This window comes from Juglans microcarpa x Juglans regia, chromosome 1S (assembly GCF_004785595.1).
Source record: "Juglans microcarpa x Juglans regia isolate MS1-56 chromosome 1S, Jm3101_v1.0, whole genome shotgun sequence".
Taxonomy (NCBI): Eukaryota; Viridiplantae; Streptophyta; class Magnoliopsida; order Fagales; family Juglandaceae; genus Juglans; species Juglans microcarpa x Juglans regia.
The window spans coordinates 152,582-175,604 of NC_054595.1; the positions used below are offsets into that span (position 1 = coordinate 152,582).

The 23,023-nt window shown below is 37.1% G+C and overlaps 2 protein-coding genes across 5 annotated transcripts; one reads left to right on the forward strand and one right to left on the reverse strand.

The window, feature by feature from the left end:
* Positions 1–2,184: 2,184 nt before the first annotated feature.
* LOC121247862 lies at positions 2,185–3,565 on the forward strand. The gene has a single exon (XM_041146326.1). The coding sequence runs from the start codon at positions 2,451–2,453 to the stop codon at positions 2,946–2,948; it is 498 nt and encodes a 165-aa protein (XP_041002260.1). The 5' UTR covers positions 2,185–2,450; the 3' UTR covers positions 2,949–3,565.
* Positions 3,566–8,032: 4,467 nt separating this feature from the next.
* Positions 8,033–22,479, reverse strand: LOC121246843 (flap endonuclease 1). Of its 4 annotated transcripts, none has more exons than XM_041145143.1 (17): positions 22,300–22,477; positions 22,084–22,200; positions 21,892–21,950; positions 21,663–21,722; positions 21,480–21,533; positions 21,340–21,388; positions 21,186–21,233; positions 20,893–20,958; positions 20,740–20,790; positions 20,409–20,528; positions 20,252–20,336; positions 19,859–19,940; positions 10,700–10,814; positions 10,546–10,602; positions 10,380–10,426; positions 10,236–10,285; positions 8,033–8,296 (listed from the first exon to the last, which is right to left on the reverse strand). In XM_041145143.1, exons 1-16 carry the CDS (start codon positions 22,309–22,311, stop codon positions 10,273–10,275), a joined length of 1,035 nt encoding a protein of 344 aa, XP_041001077.1. In that variant the 5' UTR covers positions 22,312–22,477; the 3' UTR covers positions 8,033–8,296; positions 10,236–10,272. The 4 variants fall into 4 exon arrangements, with proteins under 4 accessions (XP_041001077.1, XP_041001076.1, XP_041001075.1 ...); XM_041145142.1 differs by having other exon boundaries at positions 10,236–10,290; positions 22,300–22,476; XM_041145141.1 differs by having other exon boundaries at positions 8,235–8,808; positions 10,236–10,290; positions 22,300–22,479.
* Between the last annotated feature and the right edge of the window lie 544 nt (positions 22,480–23,023).

Sequence of the window (23,023 nt, forward strand, 5' to 3'; positions counted from 1 at the left end):
ATCTTTAGTTTCACATTTAGCTTTATGTCATGTTCATTTCACATCAGTTCATTTCATTTCATGTCAATTCAAGTCATGTTAGCACATGTCATGCTATCTATCATGTCACGCTTACTCATGCTCACATTTTGCATTCATGCTGCTTTTACTGTCATGCATGTATCTTTAAACTGTCGATTTTAGTTATTTTTTAACTTACTAAGAATTATAATCAAATCTCACTTGGTAGCCTCAACTATCATTCCTCATAGAATGGTAGATTATGTGTCAAGATCTGAAGAACCCACACATGGGAGATTAGACGAAGTCGAATAGAATGTGGAGCACAGACAAAGAGTCGGTGGAGCCTATCCTCCATTTTTAAGACGTCCGTTTGGATATCATAGTTGAGCTGCGTGAACAACTCAGCGAATTAGTACAATAACTTTTATTTCTAGACTGTAGTTATGGAGCGCTGTCTCCAACACTCTTTATGTTACAGATAAGTCGGACAAGTACTATAACTTTTTGGATACCAGTTATCACATGAATTTTATGAAGCATGTTTATGTTCTAGGATATATATTACTTCTGGTACATAGTATTGCTAAAAAAAAAAAAAAAAATTATCCGCTACGAATATTGCATATTGTTAGTTGCATGCTAGGTGTATTATATCTTATCTGTCATAAATGGGAGCAGATAACCTTGTATTGCATGTCTCGACTCTTCAAGTTCCATCAAATTTGAGGCGGAATTTGGGGGCGTCACACTTCACATTTAAAACAATATCTGAACATAAATAAGGATATGTGTAACTGCAAACGTTTGCACATACAATATCACGTTCAAATATATAAAGTTCACGAATGTACAAACGTATCCATGGACATCTGAATGTATATCCCTTCACGTTTGAACTAATGATAAACAGACGTTCAAACTTAAATTATTGTACCATTCGAACTTCACATTTCAAACGTTCGAAGAAAGGATACTTGCGAACATATCCTTCTAACCATGTGAACGTATATCTCTTTATGTCTGAACTACTGATAACTAACGTTCGAATTTAAAATTCTAACATCACATTTCAAATGTTTGAATGGTCTTGGATTTGTGAATAGACGCACGGCTATTCGTGGTCGTGATTCTTTGCTTAGACCCATGGCCACACCGTGGTCTTGTTGGAGCGTAAAGTTGTAATATTTTTAGATGATTCTTTTTTATTTGTGTTTGTAACTTCATGGATTTGTTGTTGGATGAAGGACTTGTGAATTTGTTGTTGGTTTTTTTTATTGGTTTTGGATTTTTTTTGTAGTTTTTCGGTTGGTATTGGATTTTTTTTTTTTCTCGTGGCGTTGCTGGGGTTCCAAGGTCCAAACTCTCTCTCTCTCTCTCTCTCTCTCTCTCTCCCCCCCCCCCCCCTCTTGTATGCAGGGGGATGGGCAGCATAGGGGCACCCGGGCGTGAGGATTGCACCCCTAAACACAACATGACCCATTACAATCCGTTTTATGTAAATAAGTTGAGATAACTCACATAACTTATTTGATTTTATTAACATAATCTCACATAAAAGTTAAAATCTATATTTATCAATAGCCACAATATCTCCAACACAATAAGACTATGAACATAAGTCTGAAATTACAATTCCAACAATAAAAACTAATCATATTGTAAATATCAATATTACAACTCAACAATAATAAAATTACAATTTTGAAATAAAATTTAAACGGGATACTACGGATTGATCAGTTATTGATTCGTTTATTAATCGTATCTTAACAGGTTTATCTATTTTGACCCAAACTCATTTATATCAAATCTAAATTTGTTAATTTTGTATTATTTTCATATTTAATTCACAATATGTGTCACATATTGTCACCCTATCCTACTGAAGATGATATGAAAAGAGAAATGTATTTTTTTTTTTTTATAATTTCGAAGTTAAAACTACAAAATAGATATATTAATCACGTTCGGATCAAAGCTTTCTTGGGTGGCCTTGGACGATTCAGATATCGTTTGGTTATATAAATAAGATGGGATAAAATTTAAAAGTTGAATAAAATTTTGTTATAATATTATTTTTTAATATTATTTTTATTTTAAAATTTAAAAAATTAAATTATTTATTATATTTTATATGAGAGGTTAAAAAAATTTGTAATAATTATTCGAGACCATAACGTTGCAGCTAAACCAGGCCAGGCGAAGAAATCGAACAATTATTTCTCCTTTTCTTTGATCTCGTGAACTCTTCTTTAAGAAACTTTTGCATAATCAATTGAAATTTCCATACCACAGAAAAGCAATTTCCAATCTTTTCAACTGGATCTTCTTCTAACCCTCCTTTTATCCCATCTTCTTGATCGAACTTTTTAAATTATATAAATTTCAAAATATTGTGAGCGTCGGAATTTTGCTATAAGAATACGAATCTGGACAAATAGAAATTGATGTCTGTGCCTGATAAGGAGATCTTCAACGCGATTGGCACTGGCGATGGGGTCCATTCCAGGGATGCCGAAGTCGACGACGACGACGATAGTGGAAAGAAGCAGAGTGGTGAGAGACATGGTGGTGGTCGTGGTGATGGTGGATGTACAAGATATTTCACAAAGGCAAAGCAGGTGGTTCTACGGCCATTCACAAAAGCCAAGAAGCAACTCCACAGAAAAATGAATAAGAGGACTTCCTCCTCTTCTTGTTCTGCGGTGGCAAATGCCGAGAATTCAGGTAAGAGGATTGGTTGTGTTGGTCGTCGTAAAGGTTGTTACTTCTGTTCCACACAACCCCAGACTTTGGAATCACCGACTGGGTCTTGCGCAAGCGACCCAAATAGCCCAAATTTCACCTATGACATGCTGAAAGCTTTTATAGAAAAGAATGATTTCTATTCTAAAGAATGCAATCCCCACTTAGATTTTGATCTCACTGCGGGCGGTACAGAATGAAAGACTCGTGTGTAATCATTTCCTTAACATCGTTATGCTCTTGTTGTGTGGTAGTAATTGTTCGGATTATTATCAGTAGCTTTGGAGAGGTTAAAAAACATACAGTTGAAGGCGACAGTAACTGAGCTCATTATGCAATTCCAGGCATTAAATATGTATGGATTATGAAAGAATTTTGTGAACTACTGGAAGTCTAATGCTCTGTGTTAATGAGGAAGTATTTCCTAGATGTTTCAGTCATGTTCCTTGTTAGCCTCAATGGTATAGACTACAAGCTGAGGATCCCTGCTGCTGAAAGTTGTGAGAACGGAGCTTGAGTCCATCCAATGTTATTGTGATATATCAATTCGGATCCTTCTTTCGTTGTGCTACACGTCATTTGGCATCCCGCATTACCTCCCATTGTTCAATGAAGAAATTCAATCTTCTGTTATACGTGGCAGTCAGTTGTCACCTTCCATACAAAGTATAGGTGCAGGTAGCTGATATTTTGTACAATCTATATGTTTTCTACAGGAAGAGTAGATTGATCCTTTACTGGAGTGGAAGAGGTTGTTGGAAACTTTCATTGTTTCAAGTTATATAGCCTTTTTGTTTAATTAATTTATTTTCATACAGCATATATTTCTTAATCTTCTGTGCATTTATCTTCCCATTTTCTGTATACTTTATGACTGAAATTTTCTATATCTACTCTAGTAATCCATGGTCAATGTCTTTTTGTGAGGAGATTTTATACAATAACAGGAGCATGAATTCAACTTCTTGTTCAATCGCCATCACTTAGTTTGGGTCTTTACTTCTTGTTGGATTTGATGATGTTCAATAGAAAGAAATGCCACTCGCACTTTAGTTTGGTCATGACATCACTAGGGGGATCATTTAGTTTGTTTTATGGAGATCATTGGTTTCTTTATTACTTCTGTGGGATAATAAACCTGTAAGGAAGAGTTTCATTGACCCAAAAGTGTACTCTGCCAATATATATCTTTATCCAGGGAACTTAATCTTGGTCACTTCTTTGAAGTTCATAGGCTTCTCTATATTTATTCTTGTTCAGGGATGTCACTCTTATTAACATAGGCTTCTGAAATAAGATATTGCCAGCCAGCAGAAGTAACTTTGTGGTATTCATTGTCTGTAGTTCCCAGATTTCTCGTCATTGTTCACCTAATTGGAGGGACGTGTTCTCTTAAGAAATATTCTGTAGCGTTTTGTATCAGATAATGTGACCTCTCCTTGTGAGGTGGATGGAAAATTTCTAGGATTCCCAGTTTAGTGTTGGCAACGCATGCCAATCCACAGATTATCAGAGAAATTATAATTAATAACAATGCACAATGTCTTGGGCAGCTCATGTTGTGAATGTTTTCTAATCTTGTTGTAAGCTGTAAGTTTTAGAGTTTCATCCTAGTGTCATGGAATTTTCCGTTCTTCTGATCGGTCATATCTCTTTTCACCTCAACTGTTCTTGGCTGTGCGACTTATTAATATTTCTTGATCAACTAGTCAGTCATCAGTTTGATATTGGAAACCATAAAAATTTATATGTTTTTCTCAGTTCTGAGAGTACTATCCCCAGTTTGTGGTATTGACATAATTATGCCAGGTGAGAAAAAGAAATCCTCCAAGTTTCTATAGGATGTACACTTTTCCCCCTTTTTGTTTTCTTTCTTGATTATTAAATTGCAAGTGACAAGAACTGAATCTGGAACTTATTGAATATTAGTAAACATAATTTCTGTTATGCAAAGTTAAGATTTATTGAAATTTCTTCAAGAGAAATGCTTTAGCTATAAAGTAATTTCACAAAAAACTCACGAACTGACATGGCTTGATGTGATATATCAGATTATAAAGTTACTTTTACTATAAAATAGATCTAACGTATTATATGAAGTCACGACAATTAATGAGTTCAATTTTGTGAAATTTCTTTATGGCTGTAGCACTTCTCTTTCTTCAATTAGAGCATGAGAAGATTTCCATTGATCAAACTTATGGAAGATCCTTATGAGAAATGAAGATTTTCTGCAGTCTGTTCTGTAAGCATCACTTCGTTTCTTGTATCTAATCTTGTCCACCAGCCAACGGCCTGCTGGCCTTATGGCACCACCCATGGTCTTTAGAGACCATTGGGTCCATGGGTTTCAAAACCCCCCACTACTAGGGCTGATGTCCCTGAAAAATTACCTAGCAAAAAAAAAATCTATCCTTGTCCACCAAGTTTTCTTGGGAATGTTGCATCTTCTGATAACTAGCTTATCTATACTTCTTTGTGGATTCAGCTGTGCAATGTAATTGTTAAGCAATCAACTCGGCCATTTCACTATTTAGATTTCCATGATCATAGACAAGTGAAGATGCACAACCCTCCCTACTTTGTGTTCATTCCTGGTCATGAGGTTAGGCTATACAATTAACAACCTGAAAGATAATTCAGGAAACTAGCTGAGGAAATGCAATGATTTTCTCCGTGGCCACAATGCTACGTGATGTTTGGTTTCTCAAGTAGAACTTGCAATTTTGTACTCAATTTGCAAATTTGGCATAAATATGATATGAAATAATAAGATTAAGATTGAGCTTAATTAGATCTAAATCAATTTGACATTAACCTTATTAATCCCATAAATAAGTGTCATTTCGATTCAACCAATGTAACACGCGAGTTGGCCCAACTGGTTTTGTTTATATGATGCATCAATTTCATAATCCATAATTTTGATTGATATAGTCTCGCAATACCATAGTACAACCATTCAGAAAGTCTTATAATCAATTAGTGACTATTCTATCCCTACGTATCATCAAACCTGTCGATGAATGGGAATCAGACATGGGATGATGCTCGTTTTGCTGATGCCATAGAAGCTATCAGCAAACCATTACGATCAAGTGATTACTATATATGACCGTAATACTCAGTATCATCGGAGTCAAGGTTATGGGAGTAAGAAAGGTTCAGATTTATGAATTTAGCCGGCTGAATATATATGGTGCATACCTTCTCAGTTCTCAGCAAGCATAAGCTTCTATGGTTCGTTGAATATGGAAAGGTTGATGGATGGGATGGGATGATGCTCGTTCCCAATTGTCCAAGTGTTCGTAGAGGTTTAAGAGTTTAAGCATTGATAAAACTATCAAGCATTTTATCTGTTCCATGCTTCTAACAACTGTGCGATTAGCTTCAGATAGGGGAAGTGTTTGTTCATAGGTTTGCTCGAGTTTATTGTACAAGATAGGCATTCTTGGATTGTCATCTCCTTGAGAAGCTATGTCTGTTTTATTCCGTTTCAGATAGCATACAAGAAAATATCGATCTGATGGGCTTGGATCAACAAGCCAACAAGTATCTGACATTTTCCAAGAAGGGCTAACGACTGCCAGGTTTTCTCTATTTAAACAAGCTAATGGTTAAAGATTCACACATCAGCATGCAGGTGGCAGTCAAGGAACACAGTAAATCACCTATGTTAAGCTAAATGATCAGAAGATTCGTTGCAGACAAATCAACGCGCGATATTAGTTCCATCATTGCAGCACATTTGCTTGTAAGGGATAGTTATTTTATTCTGTTTCCTTGAATAGCATACAAAATGGACGCATAGCCGAGACTATATATATCTGTACAGAGTGCAATGAGAATGCGTGGAATTTTTTCTATTGGGTTCAAACCGGTGACCGACCGAGTATGTATATTTATATTTTTTTTTTTAATTTTTATATAAAACGACGTCGTTTAACTTAAATAAGTCAAATGACGTTGTTTCAATTGAAGAGTAAGTTAGACAACACCGTTTGACTTAATAAGCCAAACAGTCATTTTAGTTAGGGTTAAAACTCTAATCATCCTCCTCCTTGACTTCTCCCTTCGACAAAAATTTGAATCCTCTCTCTATCATCTCTCAGTTCTCTCGCTGTCAACTCTCCCTCCGCAGTCCTACATTCCATTGGTGGCCTAGAACCAAAAATCGACAATCCCACAAGCTACTCCTTGAGTCCCGCCATCCCGGTGATTATCCCTTTAGGATTAAATATTAAAATTTAATATTTTTTAGCTCCCTAACCATCTCTGTCGACTGTCTCCAATAGCTGTCACCATTGGCCCAAACTGATGAACAGCCTAGCCAAAGCTAGATTGACCGGTTCTCTACCCTCCCTTCGATGAGTTTGGATTAAAATTTAATATTTTTTAGCTCCCTAACCATCTCTGTCGACTGTCTCCAATAGCTGTCACCATTGGCCCAAACTGATGAACAGCCTAGCCAAAGCTAGATTGACCGGTTCTCTACCCTCCCTTCGATGAGTTTGGGCTACTCAAAATGACTGATCTTGGGCCGGAACACCACCAATAGGTGGTTTTTTAGCTCTAGCCATACAGACTGAGGCCTTGTTTGAATTCAAAATCCACTTCATCTCATCTCATCTCAACTCATTTCATCTCATCATTACAATTTTTTCAAATTCTCACAAAATATAATATACAATTCAACTTTTTCAAATCTCAAAACAACTTTTTCAAATTCTCACACAAAATATAATAAATCATTCAACTTTTATTCTACTATTCACAAACTATCTTAAATCATCTCTAATTCAAACCACACCTAAGTATATCAAGGAGACGAGACGTTACTCTAGGACGATTAGTTTTTTGACAAGTAGCCTCTTGGAAGATTATTTCAAAAATTAAAACGATGCAAACAGACTACATTGTCAAATCTCCCGCTGCCATATTTGATTGTGTTGAGCACCGACAGCGTTGCTGCATCTTGTTGAGATCTCAAACTGCCCTTATCAGCATACGAGCACATCCAAGCAGTGTCAACCATGAAGGCGCCATAGTGTGTACAAGGCGGCCACAAAGTAAATGCATACCATCAACTAATTTCCGAGATTTAAACCAAACTCGATTTCAACGTTTTTTCTTTAATTAGTTTCTAGGATGATAAAAGCGAATAAGCACCATTTCAGAACCCTACTTCGCTAGCACAAACCTGTTACCGAAAATCTATTTATTATAAATCAATATTTGGGTGTTTTAATAGTGGTGTCATGTTTTCTCTTCTCAATAAATTCTAAGGTAGTTTACACGATTCCACTACATGTTGGCTAGAAGTAAAAATCTTGTCAAGAGTGGATGAAAATAACAAAGAAATAACTGCACTGCACCATTCAATTGGAGGATACATCGTTGAGTTCAAAATTCCAACATAATCAGAATTCTGTTGGTTCCATCAGTCTACATTGAGATAGATATGCTAAGTTAACTACTTCCTCTTCTTACCACCACCAGACTTTGATTTTTTGTCAGTAGTTTCCTTACCAGCATTCTCTGGTGTTTCCTGTCACATTGGTGGGCAAACAAGGAACCTCAGAGGTAATATGAAGTTGAGCAATTTCCAAAGTGTCTAATTCCAGCATTTATAATTGCATGAAATTTCTTAAAATATTCTGAGTGGTAAAATTAACGATTACCACTAACACTAGATAATTGAACCACAAAGAAAGACTCCACATACTGAAAACGACTAAGCAAGGTGGATATGGACTACCCCAAGGGAGGAAACCCCGGATGCATGATGCCGCCCAGGATAATCAATGTTGTTAATGATTTAAGTGGAATAGAAATACGTGCAGATTGCCTCAGACAAATCACCCAGACAAATCACCAGGGTTTTGAGCTTCATGCTCTGAAGATGACACCTCTGGATAATGACGTGGAGTTCTTGACACCTAGGTCCGGGATTGGCAAGCTCAAGCTGGCATGGACCATGAGCCTGGACCTAGATGCATGAAGAGAAAACATCTTATGCTCAATTGCTGGTCTGGGAGATCTAAGCACGCATTTGCTTTCCTGTCATTCAGTGTAGGAAGAAATTAAGCAGCCAAACAGATCTAAGACTTCCCAATAGATCAATAAAAAAATTGGAAGGCTTTCCGCTCAGCTTGACTTGAGATATTTGGAAGGAAAAGATTATATGGCACAAAAGGTATGGGATGAGAAAGGTTTAAATAATCTGAAGATTAGAAGCTTTAGATCAGTTAGCAGTGCGGAAGCTGAGAAAAAAAATTGCAGTGGAGAGAAGATTAGATAATTCAATTTGGACAAAAAGATTGAAAAGAATCTCAATCCTGAGAGTTGATAGATCCTTAAACTTTTGAACTTCTACCTCGTAGTAACATTGTTACTACCCTTCCTCGTATTGTTTTGGGATATGATAGGTGTGAAAATAAATAAATGGTCTAGAATTTTGAAAGAATTTTGGTTCCAAACTAAAGGAGGCCTCCCAGCCGAGCCAAGCAGACTGTACCGCGGATCTCAATCTAGACCAATGTGGCAAAGATCTAAGGAGGCAGATCCAATGGCGAGAGTCAAATGAAAATGGGAGAAAAAGACGAAAAAAATCAAAATTAACATGGGAGGGGTGAACGCTGAAAAGGCTGTCAGCCAGGTATATCCTTTCTTGTGGTGGAAATTATTCCTCCACCTTCTCTCCTCATCTTACCCCTCTTTCTCTTTTCCATGTTCAATATTGGGGCATACAGATACTTGTAGCACAAAGAAAAATAATTAGTTTTTCACAAATTTGTTTACATTGAAAAAATTAGTATGAGAGAGAGAGAGATAGAGAGCGTGCACAAAAACTGTGGTATAGCCATGCACGGGCAACATCAAGCACCAAATCTTGTGTGCATCAAACTCTATATCTTGCATGTAAGAAATTAAATCAGACAAGGAGGAATCTATATCTTCCCACTAGATAGTCACTCTATAGAATATTACTGGCAACTGCCCACTTTCTAGCTGATGCGATTTAATAAGGATATGAGAGCTTACTTACAAGTTCATAGCCATGAGAGAAAATTAGTATTTGGCAGGAAACTAATTCAGATATAAATGTATTTAGACAGATAACAACAATAAATGCAGCCTTACATATGATAAGCAACAAGAAGAATTATGAATAAGCAGTCTTTATTGATAATGATTAGATGAACTGAGTGATCAAAGTCAGAGCATGAAGATTAAATATAGAGCAATGCTACTCTTCATCCTAAACCTTGTCATCCTCAGTCACACTTGTTGATGTGGCATAATTCAAGTGGCTTCTTCATCAACCACTTAAATGGCAACCACTGAAAATGTGCCACATAACAAGTGTGATTGGGAATGATAAAATCAGGATGAAGAACATTTCTCTTAAATATAAATCTTTCATTAACCTCAGAAGTCATATCTGTGTAGAGTAACTACACCTAAAGTACATAGTTGAAACATACCTTTCGTTTAATAGGTGCAGGTGGGTTAGCAACTGGCTTAAAAAATGACTCTAATCTGCCAAAAAAAAGTATTACTATTAACATCACTGAGCAAGAAAAAAAAAACTTCGAGAGCTCATTCCCATTACTATAAGTAAGACCTACCGGCCCTGAGCTGACTTGTTCTTGGCTGCTTTAATTTTTTCTATTGCCTAGACAAATAGACAAACCAAGATAATTAAGCATAGATCTTTCCTTATCATTCCAAATAGCAATATAAACTCATGAAAAGCCAATTTAAGAACTTTATAGTGATAACAAAAGAGCACACCTTTGTCACTCTGTCACTGTTGAATCCATTTTCATTCACAAGAAAGGTAATCAGTCCCTGTATAAAATGACAAGACAAGGCAACCTCTCTAAAATGCCTAACATTTAAAACAAAAATTTATACTACAAGCAATTTTCAACAAAAGATGAATTACTTCTTCATCTGGAGTAGTCCACTTAATCTCAAGTTGCTCTTCATCAGTATAGACTACTGGTTCTTTAAAAAGCTGCCGAGCCTCTTGGTATGGCCAATCATCTGGTATATGGAACCTAATTATAGAGCAAATATGATTAAAACTTTAAAACTGGTAAAAAAAAATGGAACAGAAGTATGCCATCATAAAAAATTATCCATTAGCTAGAACGCTCCATAAAATAATCAGATGTTAAATTTGCACAAGGTAGTAACATATAATCCGTGTGATAATTAGACACATACTTTGTAGATAGAAAATCGTGTAACATGGGTTATATTTACAATAGCTGATAAAAATTACAGTCAATAAGGAAGCTAGACTTTGCTATGTTTCCATGAAAGAAACATTACACAAACAACGGTAAAAATGGAAGAATCTCAAAGAAAATGCTATCAGATAAGTCACCAAGCATGCAAAGGACCCTTTTTTTTTCTTTTTTTTTTTTATTGGTAAACAAATTTTTATTAAGCAAAAGAGAAGGCAAAAGCCTAAGTATACGGGACATATACAATACCAATGCCCAAGTGTGCTGGTTTACTTATACAAGTAAATCATGCAAGGTCATGCCCTGAAAATCAATTACAATCAACCAATGGAGTAAAGGATTGAAAAACTAAGTTCTAAGCTCATCCATTGACTGATCTTGGTCTTCAAAGCTTCTATCATTCCTCTCCTCCAAATGCACCATCATAAACATATTGGTATCATCTTCCATATGGATGCAATTTGAAAATTGCCCCAAATGCCTCTCCAAGAAGCTAGGAGGTCACTTACCCTTCTCGGCATCACTCAAGCTAATCCCAAACGAGGAAAAACCTCAATCCACAACGTCATGGCAATCTCACAATGAAGTAGTTGATGGTCAACGGACTCTCCACTCTTCTTGCACATACAACACTAATCCATGACTATGATTCGACGTTTCCGCAAGTTTTCTAGAGAGAGAATCTTCCCCAAAGAAGTTGTCTATACAAAAAAATGCTGCCTTTAGAGGTGTCTTTGTCTTTCAAATGCTCTTCCTTGGAAATGTATGTGTTATGCGTGATCATGGTGTGGTAAAAAGATCGGACCGTGTATATCCCTTTCTTAGAGGGGCACCAAATCTTGTCTTCACCTCCCCCGAGAAACGGGTGGAGTACACAAGGTCAAAGAACGCCGAAAAAACATCAATTTTCCAATCTTGTACATCTCTAAGGAATGTAACATTCCATTGGGGAAGACCATTGGAGATGATTAATAGATCCGCAATCGAGGCTTCTTTCATTCATGCTTGAGACATCAATTTGTGGATAACTTCCTTGAGTGCCCTATCGCCGCACCATACATAATGCCAAAATTTCACCTTCAATCCGTTACCACAATAAAGCAAGTATATGTTGCATGTGTCCTAACCTCTTCTTATATGCTTCCATAGCTCCACTCCATAAGGCCCACTTACCTCACCATGGTTCCCCATGCTTCAATGTGATGACGATTCTCCACAAGGCCCCCCCTCATTCATAGTGATATCTCCATAACCATTTGCAAAGCAAGGCTCTGTTGAAAGATTTCAAATTCCAAATTTCCAAACCTCCTTTAATGGGAGAGCAAACTGTGGCCCATTTCACCAAGTAGATTTTAAACTCGTCATTTATCCCCCCCCCCCCCCCTCGCCAAAAAAACCCTCGGAAATAAGAAATCACGTTGGAGTTTCTCCATATGATGGACAACCTTGACGGGGAGAGGAAATAAGTTGGCAAATTGGAAAGTGTTTTTTTATTAGGGTCACCTTACCCCCTTTAGTTAGATACATCATCTTCCAATTATCTAATTTCATCTCCATTTTTTCTAGAACATCATCCCAAATAGATTTTGATTTGAACGTAGCACCTAACGGGAGGCTAAGATATTTCATGGGTAGCTGAGATATCTTACAACCCAAAATGGACAGCATACTCTCCACATTAGAAACATTCCCTAATGACACTACTTTTGACTTGGCCAAATTCACCTTCAGCCTTGAAGTAGCTTCAAAGCATAATAAGAGAGCTCTAAAGGCTCTAATTTGATCACGTCTAGCCCCACTAAAGATTAAGGTATCATCGGCGAACAATAAATGAGATATGTTGAACGAACCGGTGATTGCCTCCCCCACTAAGAATCTAGATATGAATCCACCGTCACAATACCTGAAATCATCTTACTAAAAGCTTCCATCACAAAAACAAAAAGTAGCGGAGATAGAGTCACATTGTCTCAAACCTCGTGAGCTTTTAAAGAAGCCTTTTGGCTTGCCAATCACCAATATAGAAAACAAGGCATAGAGATACAGTGATGGATCCATGTCCGCCACTTCGTACCAAAGCCAAATCTCTTGAGCATGTAAAGTAAAAATCTCCAATTGACATAGGTTTTCTTTCTTTTTGCCTTTAATTCCATCAAGGTGCCATATCCAAATTGCACAAAAGCCCTAGATCTCCCGACTTGAGTTTACCATCCAGACATTCGTTGGCAATGAGTACTGAGTCGAGGATTTGCCTACCTTTGACAAAGGCATTTTGAGGCTTTGTTATTAATTTTTCCAACACTTTGCTCAAACTATTCGCAAATACTTTGGATAGAATTTTGTATAACCCACCCACCAAGTTGATGGGAAAATAATCTTTTACCTCTACAGCGCAAGCTTTTTAGGAATGAGCACTATAAAAATTGCATTTAGGCTTTTTTTCAAACCTTCCACTTCCCAACATGTTTGAAAAAATGCCATAGAGAAGCCATCCAGTCATGGAGCTTTGTCGCCCGCCATGCTTTTTAATACTTGCCTAACCTCTAACTCGTCAAACTGCCTTTCGAGTTGTTCCATTTCCGTGAATAAAGAACATAAAAAACAAGCTCATCTAGTCTCCGTCTCCAAGAAAATTGTTCCAAAAGCACTCTCATAGTAAGTGACAATATGATCTGCAATCTCGGTTTGGTTGGAGGAAGCCACCCCATCTTTCATCAACATCTCTATCGCATTGTTTCTTCTATACGAGTTAGCCACCCAATGGAAAAACTTGGTGCATCTATCCTCTTCCTTCAACCATAATGCTCGCAATTTTTGTCTCCAAAATATTTCTTCCAAAAGAGAAACACGTTCAATGTCCGCAATCCCTTGGGTTTTACGAGCCCTCTCTACTTCATATCGTTCCCTCTCCCCTTCCACTCCCTCCCATCCCTTGAGTTCCTCCAAAAGAGTATTATTTTGGCCTTCCACATCGACAAACACTTGCTCATTCCACACCTTCAAATCTTTCTTCAAGGACTTCAATTTGCAAGCCAGGATATGGTTGGGATTTCCATAAAAATGAGAAGACCATCATTGTCAGACTATCAAGAAATCCCTCTAACTTCAACTACATGTTCTCAAACTCGAAGTATCTTGGGCCTTCACAAAGACCTTCGCAATCCAGAAGGATGGGAAAGTGATCTGAACACAACCTAGGAAGTCTCTTTTGAATAAGGTGCGGATAGTGTCTCCCCATCTGGTGAAATTAAAAATCTATCAAGCTTTGACCAAGAAGGGTGTTCTTAGTTGCTTGACCAAGTGAATGAACCACTTGCAAGAGGAATATCCAATAAATCTAGTTCAAAGATGAAGTTAGGTAAGTCTACCATTAGTAGGTTAAAGCTAGAACCACCCAATCTTTCACTTGGAAATCGAGTGAAGTTGAAGTCGCTAGCAACACACCAAGGTAAGTCCCATATGCTGCTTAGTCCAGCCAGCTCATCCCATAATAAGCTTCGTGTGCAATCTAGATTGGGTCCATAAACTCCTGTGAAAGCCCATTGGTATCCATTCATGACATTCTTAAACAAGCAAGCTACCATAAAATCCCCCAAGCAATCCTCTATCTTTTCCACCACTCTTTTGTCCCACATCACTAAGATACCTCCCGACGCTCCATTGGATGGTAAGTAATGCTTCCCCACTTGATTACAACTTGAAAAACTCCTAATAATGCAAAGGGGGATAAATGCCAATTTCGTTTCTTGCAAGCATACGATGTCTACCTTCCATTTGCGAACCTAATTACTAACTTTGAGGCATTTTTCCTTCTCATTCAACCCCCTCACGTTCCACGAAACAATTTTTGGTTTCATAAAACCACCTCCATTGCCCTTCCCTTCGAGGTTCCCGTTACGTCTATAGCCTCTTCACAATCCCACACATCTGTTGGATCATTTCCCAGGCTCAAAAGCTCACCCATTTCCAACAACGACACTCTTTGTGGTGGAACAAAGGTGTTCCCATTGGTTTGGACAGTCCGGCTGACTTTTTCTGTGTCAAAAACCAGCCCAACATCCATTGTGTTTAACGTCGACGCCCCCTCCTCAACCGGGATATCGACCACCGGCTAGCCTTCCTCTATCGGTCTATTATGTGTTGGCCCCATCCAATGATTAACAGCCACTAATGACTGTTGAGCAGCTACAGAGGTCAACCCAAGCTTGAAGGTGGATTGGTGTAACATACAGGTCCAAATTTAGGGCTTAAAACTAGTATTTTATTTATTTATTTTTTTTATATTTTTATTATCATTTTAGGAAATGTGCTAACCGATAGATTAAATTAGGATTCCTTCCCTATCAGAACCTTCGTATAGTTATCCATTAGGTTCCCGTCTTAGATTTGGTTCCTTGTTGAAGACTAACTCCAACTCAAACTATTCAAAATCCTCTCAGAATCTGATCCCTCGTAGGAAAATGTTCTTGCAGTTTAGGCAATTTCGAATCATAAACAATCTCCTAAAGATTCACGTTGCTTCCCTACCGTCGCCTATAAGATACCCACAAGGCCTCTGAATTGTACACACAAAATCCCTGGAGTAAAGACTCTTTCACGTAGAGAAAGAAACTCACCTGCAAGCACCACGCAGCCTCCCTCCCAGCAACCAACAGCCATCTCGAAGGACCACCCCCCACACCAACACAGAAAACGCCGGCCAACCTATTTCCGTCGCACCCACTCCCTCAGGTAAGCCCCTGCCGCCGCGCGCCACCTTCCTCCCTCTCAGTAATTAAGTTTAAAATTTCATCTCTCTGTGAACTCTTTCTTTTTCTCTCTCCCTCCCTCTCTTGGTGTCGCATCACCATAGGAACCTCCCAGTTGCACCGACGTCGCTTCCAACCACCCTGAACCGCCGTCGCATCAGTCCCTCTCTCGGTGAGTCCCTCGTTTTCGCACAGCCACCCCTCTGTTGGCTCGCATGTGTTAATTCCCATGGAATTAGTTTGGGTTTGGGTCATAGCAGGCCTTCGGCCCTAAGGCCATACAGCTAAGTCTATTTTTTTTTTAAACAAACAGAGTGTTGGGCTTCCATTAAATAGTCTTGTATTTTTAATTGGCCTTAATCTTATTATATTGTTTTAGTAATTTTATTGGGCTGGTTATATTTTCAGAAAAACATTACTCTTTCATGGGCTTCATCTTTTTGAATAATTATGAGCCCATAGACACAAATTTTATAAAAGTATTTAAGGGATTTTAAAGTATGTTTTTAGAGGTTGCTATAAAGCCTATTATTTTAGTTAAGTTCCATTATACATATTTAATTACTTGGAGTATTACGACACGTTTTTCTAGGAAATTAGTAACGTCTAGTACCTCCTATAGGTAACGCGCTACAAGTTGAAAATCAGGAAGCAACGCTAAGAGGTAAATAGTATGATCATATAAATGCATGCATACCGTGAATATTATTGTTATGTATGAAAATATGATGTGCTTATGATGGTTGACTACGCTACGCTAAGAGACAAGTCAAGGTTAGATTCCTCTTACGATCTTTGATGAGGTATGAGATTATACTCGAATGAATGAATTTGTTGTTCAATTGATTGAATGTTACTAAAATCATATGAAAGCCATGAGATGTTCATGTAGTAATTCAAGTCAAGTATGCCATGTAATGGAATAGTCAGATTATACAAGCCATGTCCATATAATACATAGATTATGTATGCCATGTTCACATAGTACTTAGATCATGTATGCCATGTTCATGTAGTACTTAGATCATGTATACCATGGAATTTCATAAAACGTTCAAAGCATGTTATGTCATGTCATGTCATGTTATGCTATGCCATGTATAAGAAAATGCCATGTTATGATATGTCATGCTATACCATGTACAAGAATATGCCATACTATGCTATGCCATGTACAAAAATATTTCTTGTTATGCTATGCCATGCCATGTACAAAAATATGCCATATACAAGAATATGCCATGTTAGAAATGTTCATGAAGTCTAATAAATTCTCATGCATTAAGGTAAGAAATGTTACAGTGCCACGGATTCAAGCGTAGTTAACCACAAGTTAAGTGAAACACGGACTCAAGCGTGTTTCACTCCATGTTAATCAGTTAAGTGAAACACAGACTCAAACGTGTTTTACTCCATGTATTTCAGTTAAGTGAAATACGGACTCAAGCGTGTTTCACTCTATATATTTAAGTGAAACACGGATTCAAGCGTATTTCACTCCATGTTACTCAGTTAAGTGAAACACGGACTCAAGCGTGTTTCATTCCATGTATTTCAGTTAAGTGAAACACGGACTCAAGCATGTTTCACTCCATGTTAAGACAAGATAAACAAGTTATTATGCATTTACGTTATATGTTTGCCCTGATTATGTATGTTTTCGCTCATGATGATGAATATATGTGCTTTGTGAATATGTGACGATATATGTATATATGTGAAGTTTTTCAGAAAGTTATATTACGTGTATGATTGGAAATTTGTGATGCTATATGCATTTTGTTGAGTCTTCAGAAACTAAATCCATGCTAGGCCAGATTATGTTTTACAGTATAATGTGCTATTTACTAAGTATTCGACTCATTTTGTTTGTCTTCTTGTTTTCTTTCATGTCTAATTTTCACAGATGGTGTTTATGACGATGCAGAGCTGGGTGGCCAAGAATAGATTTAGTACAAAAAATTAGGAAGGAATAAGTGATATTCACACAAGAATTAGATTTCTTTTACGTCATTCATAGGATTAGTTTATGTTCTTTTACTCTACGTTCAGTTTTCGAGACAATTATGTTCAAATCAGTTTTAACATTTTATCGTTTTTCAATAAATGAGATATTTCAAGATATGAATCTCTTTACCGAGCATTATGTTATGAATGTTAATAACATATCTATCCTATGGGAATAAGGTGTTACAATTGGCCCACATGTTTGACCCGCCATCATCGGGCCTGATGCCCTGTGGGTTCATGGGCTTTATGCCTACCCTTCTTAGCCCAAGACTTTCTTGTTTCCCCCAAGCCCAATGACATAGAGACAAGTTGGGCCACTTCCGAGCCATGGCCCAAGCCCAGATCTTTGTCAATTTTATTTCTTAGACCCGTGAGCCTCTCCCTTAAATCTATCAATTCCTCCTTTATGCCAAGTATGGAAGTCTTCTCTACACCATGCCCCTTGAACAGAGAGCCACCATCCCTTCTTGCGTAAACACTCTTGGCTGGAGACACATCAATCCTTGGCTCTCTACCCTTCTCTCTAACAGTAACTTCTCCTCCTTCAATATCTCGATACTACCCCCTAGTGCTTGGTTCGACGCTGATCTTCACGGTATCGCTTCTGTTCTGCCGACATCACCTCTTATGGCTGGAGCAGATCCCACGACGGCCTTTGTGTATGTCTTAGCAACAATTACACCGCGTGTGGCTTTCTTCGAAAGTCATTGGATGAGAGACTCAACACTCTCATATTTCTTCCCTATGGCTTTACCCACACAACCACACATCTCACAGAGCTCCACGACCATCTTTCTCCAACCTTGACCTTCAACTTCTTCGGGGATGATGATTATACTTCCCCTGCCACTACCTCTATACTCTACTATGGTCAAATATCTTACATAAGCATTAGAGAACCATATAAGCACTGCTACCGAAGCTGGAAGTTTTGATAAATTCCTTATTACCATCTGATTAAGAACATTCTTCCCAAGTCTAGACAACCCAAAACACTGTAGTAGAACTTATTACTAACCCAGAACATTCTTCCAAATGCTTGACTTCCATAATGCAAAATCTCAAATAACTTTGTCTCTATAAGAACTGCCTTCGTGTACCCTATCCTTAACAATTACGCCTCCTAATATCTTCCAGAATAATGCTAATCGTGAAGAGAAATACCGTCCATAGAGTATTGATCACAAGTAGCAAGGAAATGAAAGGTGTACGGAGAGAAAAATTGGAGAGAGATTGTTTTAAAATTAAATCACAAGTGCTCTTGAGGAGAATGCTTATGCAAATAAAAATTGGAGATAGGTACCAAGTATGCAAAGGACCATAAGAATCCAGTCCAGAAATATGCAACCATCTCTACAAGCAATGAAATAAGAACCATTGACTGTACTGGCTTTCAACTTCAGCTAATCTCTTTTTGATAGGTAATTCTCAACTTCGGCTAATATTTTTTTTTTATAAATAATTTTCAACATCAGCTAATCTTTTTTTATAAGTAATTTTAAACTTCAGCTAATCTATAAGGTAAGAGAATCATACTTTTGATAAAAAAAATATATATATTCAAAGATTTTATTAAAAAAAATGCAAAAGACATAGCCCAAGTACACATGAAAGGTAAAAGAATCATACTATAAAATGCAATCCAATTACTTTTCAGGCTATCAAAAGTTTGATGGTTTCAAAAGCAAAATGCACAATTAAGTTCATTTGAACATTGCTCTATGTTTTTCTTTTTTTCTTCCTTCTTTTTTCTTTTTTTTTTTCCCTTCTTTTCTCCTTTGAAGTAATGAATCATTTTGTTATTGGCACCGAGTGTCTGGGACAAAGTCCTGACTAATCTCGGGGATGCAAAAGCCCTCAGCAAAGAGTTTCCTGCAAGTACATCTCAGGTAACTCAAGGAGAAATTCTCCTAGTCCAATAGGCCCTAGAAATTGTTCGCATCCAAGGGTTTGAACCTTAGATGCGGAAGGAGCATACCACCAGACCAATACCATTACCACTTGAGTCAACCCCTAGGGGTTTAGTAATGTATCATTTCACCATGTTAGCTACATAAACAGAACAAAGCATACAAGCTGAAATGCAAGAAACACCTCTCTTTGTTTATGTTCTCCAGTATGTTCTCGATAGAGCCATGTTGACGGATGAGCTTCAAAGCAGTCTGCGCTCCAATTCCTGTAGCAAAAATTACAGTTGTGCCATATACTAAATGCATGGTTCAGCATTCAAGACATACATGCAGGATATTAAAAATAAAAAATATTCAATTACTTCACAAATGCCACTACTTGAAAATTTTTTATTGAAAAGCAACACATCTTTTTGTGCATCATTTATATCTCTAGAATCAATGCATGGAGTTTTCTTGAAATTAGGAAAAAGATATTAACAAACACATGAAAATAAGGATGGAGAAAATGTAGAAGTATACACATGATAATAATACTCATACCAGGCTGAATAGTGGAAATGAAAATCCAAAATACCTCGAATGCTGTCACAGTAATCACATCCAGAAAGAATGCATAAATCAATGAATTGATCCATAGTAAGATTTAGTTCCTCCAAGGTCTGAAAATGTCATTATCAGAACAGTGAACTAATATAGAGAGCAATTATATCATATTTGAAAGTAGCAAGTACCTTTGCAACTTCAAATTCCATTACTGGGACTTTTCTTGAGCTAGGATCCATCAAATGGCGAAGGAACCGGGGAGCTCCAAATGTTAGGGAGTCCATGTCTTCTGAAGCCACAGCATAAACCTAAAAACAATCAAGCAACTCTTAACGTGTCATTTACTTTGAACATGTTGGACAACAGAAGATGATGAAATAATCCATTGGAAGAATGTCATGGAAAACACCATTAACCTGTTTCAAATTCAAATGAAAAAATAGAATAATCATTCTTTTCAACGAGGTGTACCCATAAACACAAAATAACCAACTTATCACAAAACAGATAGATACTTGCCTTTCCTGATTTGCAAAGTGCAGCACATTGTGCCTCTGCTTCTGAAGGAGCCTTGGAAATCAAAGCCACACCAATACATTACAAGAAGAATAAATTTGTGTACTCTCTCAATCTCACACCAACAGTAAATTATTTTAAAGAACATAATATCACCTCAATTACAGGCACTCCCATGAGTCTTAACAGTCTTTTGCAGTCCTCATTGTGCTGCTTTGTCACCTGTGAAAAGTAAGGAGTAGATGGCATCAAAAGCTCACACAAATTCTCACTTACCCTATACCTAAAACCTTTCAGTTTTTCACTTGAAAACTACAAAAAAAAAAAAAAAAAAGAAACAAAACAAAAACAAAAATATTCAACACTACAGTTCTGATTGTTAACCTTCCACACTAGCCATGAACCCGAAATAGCACAGCAAAGGAAATGGATATGAGGAAAGAACCCACCTTCACTGTACGTTTACTGAATTTCTCAATATCTTCCTTATTCCCAGTCTGCAATGGAAACATAAGGCAACTAAGTTATACATGTAGTGAAGTACTATGAAACCAAATACAGTAGCAAGATGGAAAATGAACATTGAAATCAATATGAACTTACCTCCACGGCTTCCGCCAAATCCTGGCTAGCATCGGCCCTCTTCGAGTAACTAAACCAGTTAAAACGAAACCCTTATTTAGCATGCACATGTAATATTGTTAATCACGTTAAATAAAGAAGGTAAACTGAAAGAAAAATACCGTTTTGCCAGCTCTTGTTTTTTCAGATCTGGAGGCTTCCCATCAAAAACATAGCTGAATCCAATTTTCAACTTGCTTAGCAAGGCACACTTCACCCAATATACCAAGTATAACAACGTGGAAATAACAATGCCTACACTTGAAAAAATGTAGGAAAAAGTGAAAGGTAGAGAATGTAATTACACCGGCTTTATTCCAGCTTCCAGAAGTCTTATCGTCCGCGTAAACATGCCTTGCAGATGACTATACATGGACCCCAAAGAAGACCCACATCAATTTCCACAAAACAAAGAGTTCAAGTGAAGCCCATTCAACAATTAAAGACACCAAAAATACAATATAAGCTTAATTTAGCATAATCCCACCAAGACGTATTTATCTACTTGATAAAAGAGAACTCTGCAAAGGATACCTAGTAACTTCACCAGCCTCATTGGTCAGCATCTCAGTCCCAATTCTTCCCACAACAATCTGCACCAAAATTCAAGCACACCCGCATACTGAATCCTAATAAATAATCATTGATATTGACAGAATTCATGTATAAATAACCGATTAACTCATCCAAAAAATGAATAAAGAGACGGAGGGAAATAGTACGGACGAGGAACTGATAAATGCTCATGCTGGCGTCGATAGCGACTTTGCGGCCAAAATAGCTCTCGAATTTCTGCTCCTTCATGGCCTTTGGGGCATTGTCCGCCAAGAGCTTCGTTAAACCCTAGCAGACCCATCATCAATTTACATCAAATGAATAAGTAAAAAATTCAGAAATTATAGAAATGAAAGAGGGGGACGATGGAGTTGGAAAATCAAATACCTTTATACCCATTATTTGTTTCTGTACAGCAGTGAATCAATGAGAGAAGAAAGTGTGGGAGAACAAATAAAAACAAGGGTTTTGGCTAATTTCCCGCCCACTCTATTTTACTGCTCCTGATCCAGCACTCTTTACCTTGGGAGCCTAGGCCAGCGCTCTAGATGACAGAATACTATTACCATCGTTTAAGCAGCGGTTCGGATTTAGAGATAGTCGAAATTGGTTAAGATAATTTATGAATAATAGAATAAAAATTAAATTATTTATTATATTTTATGTGTAAATTTAAAAAAATTATTTTAGAATTTAAAAAAATTAAATTGTTTATTATATTTAGTGTGAGAATTTAGAAAAATTGTAATGATGAGATAAAATAAGTTGAGTTGAATTTTGAATGCAAATGAGGCAGGTTTGTTTGGTTATACAAATTAAAAGAAATGAAATAATATCTTCCTAATACTTAAAAGCATGTATAAGATCTACAGTAGTGAATAGTGTTTCGTTCAGTTTCTCGTTGTTCTTTCTCGTTGCATTCCAAAATTCCGTTGCCTTCTTCGTTCAGTTAGCATGATCTACACAATCAAAATATCTGAGATGATAAAATATCTAATCTACACACTTCAAATTCAGATTTACATAACAATTCTCAAACTCAACTACACAAGATTTACAGAACAATTCTCAAACTCAACTCGAGGAAGAAAAAAAAATTTCTGTGAGATTT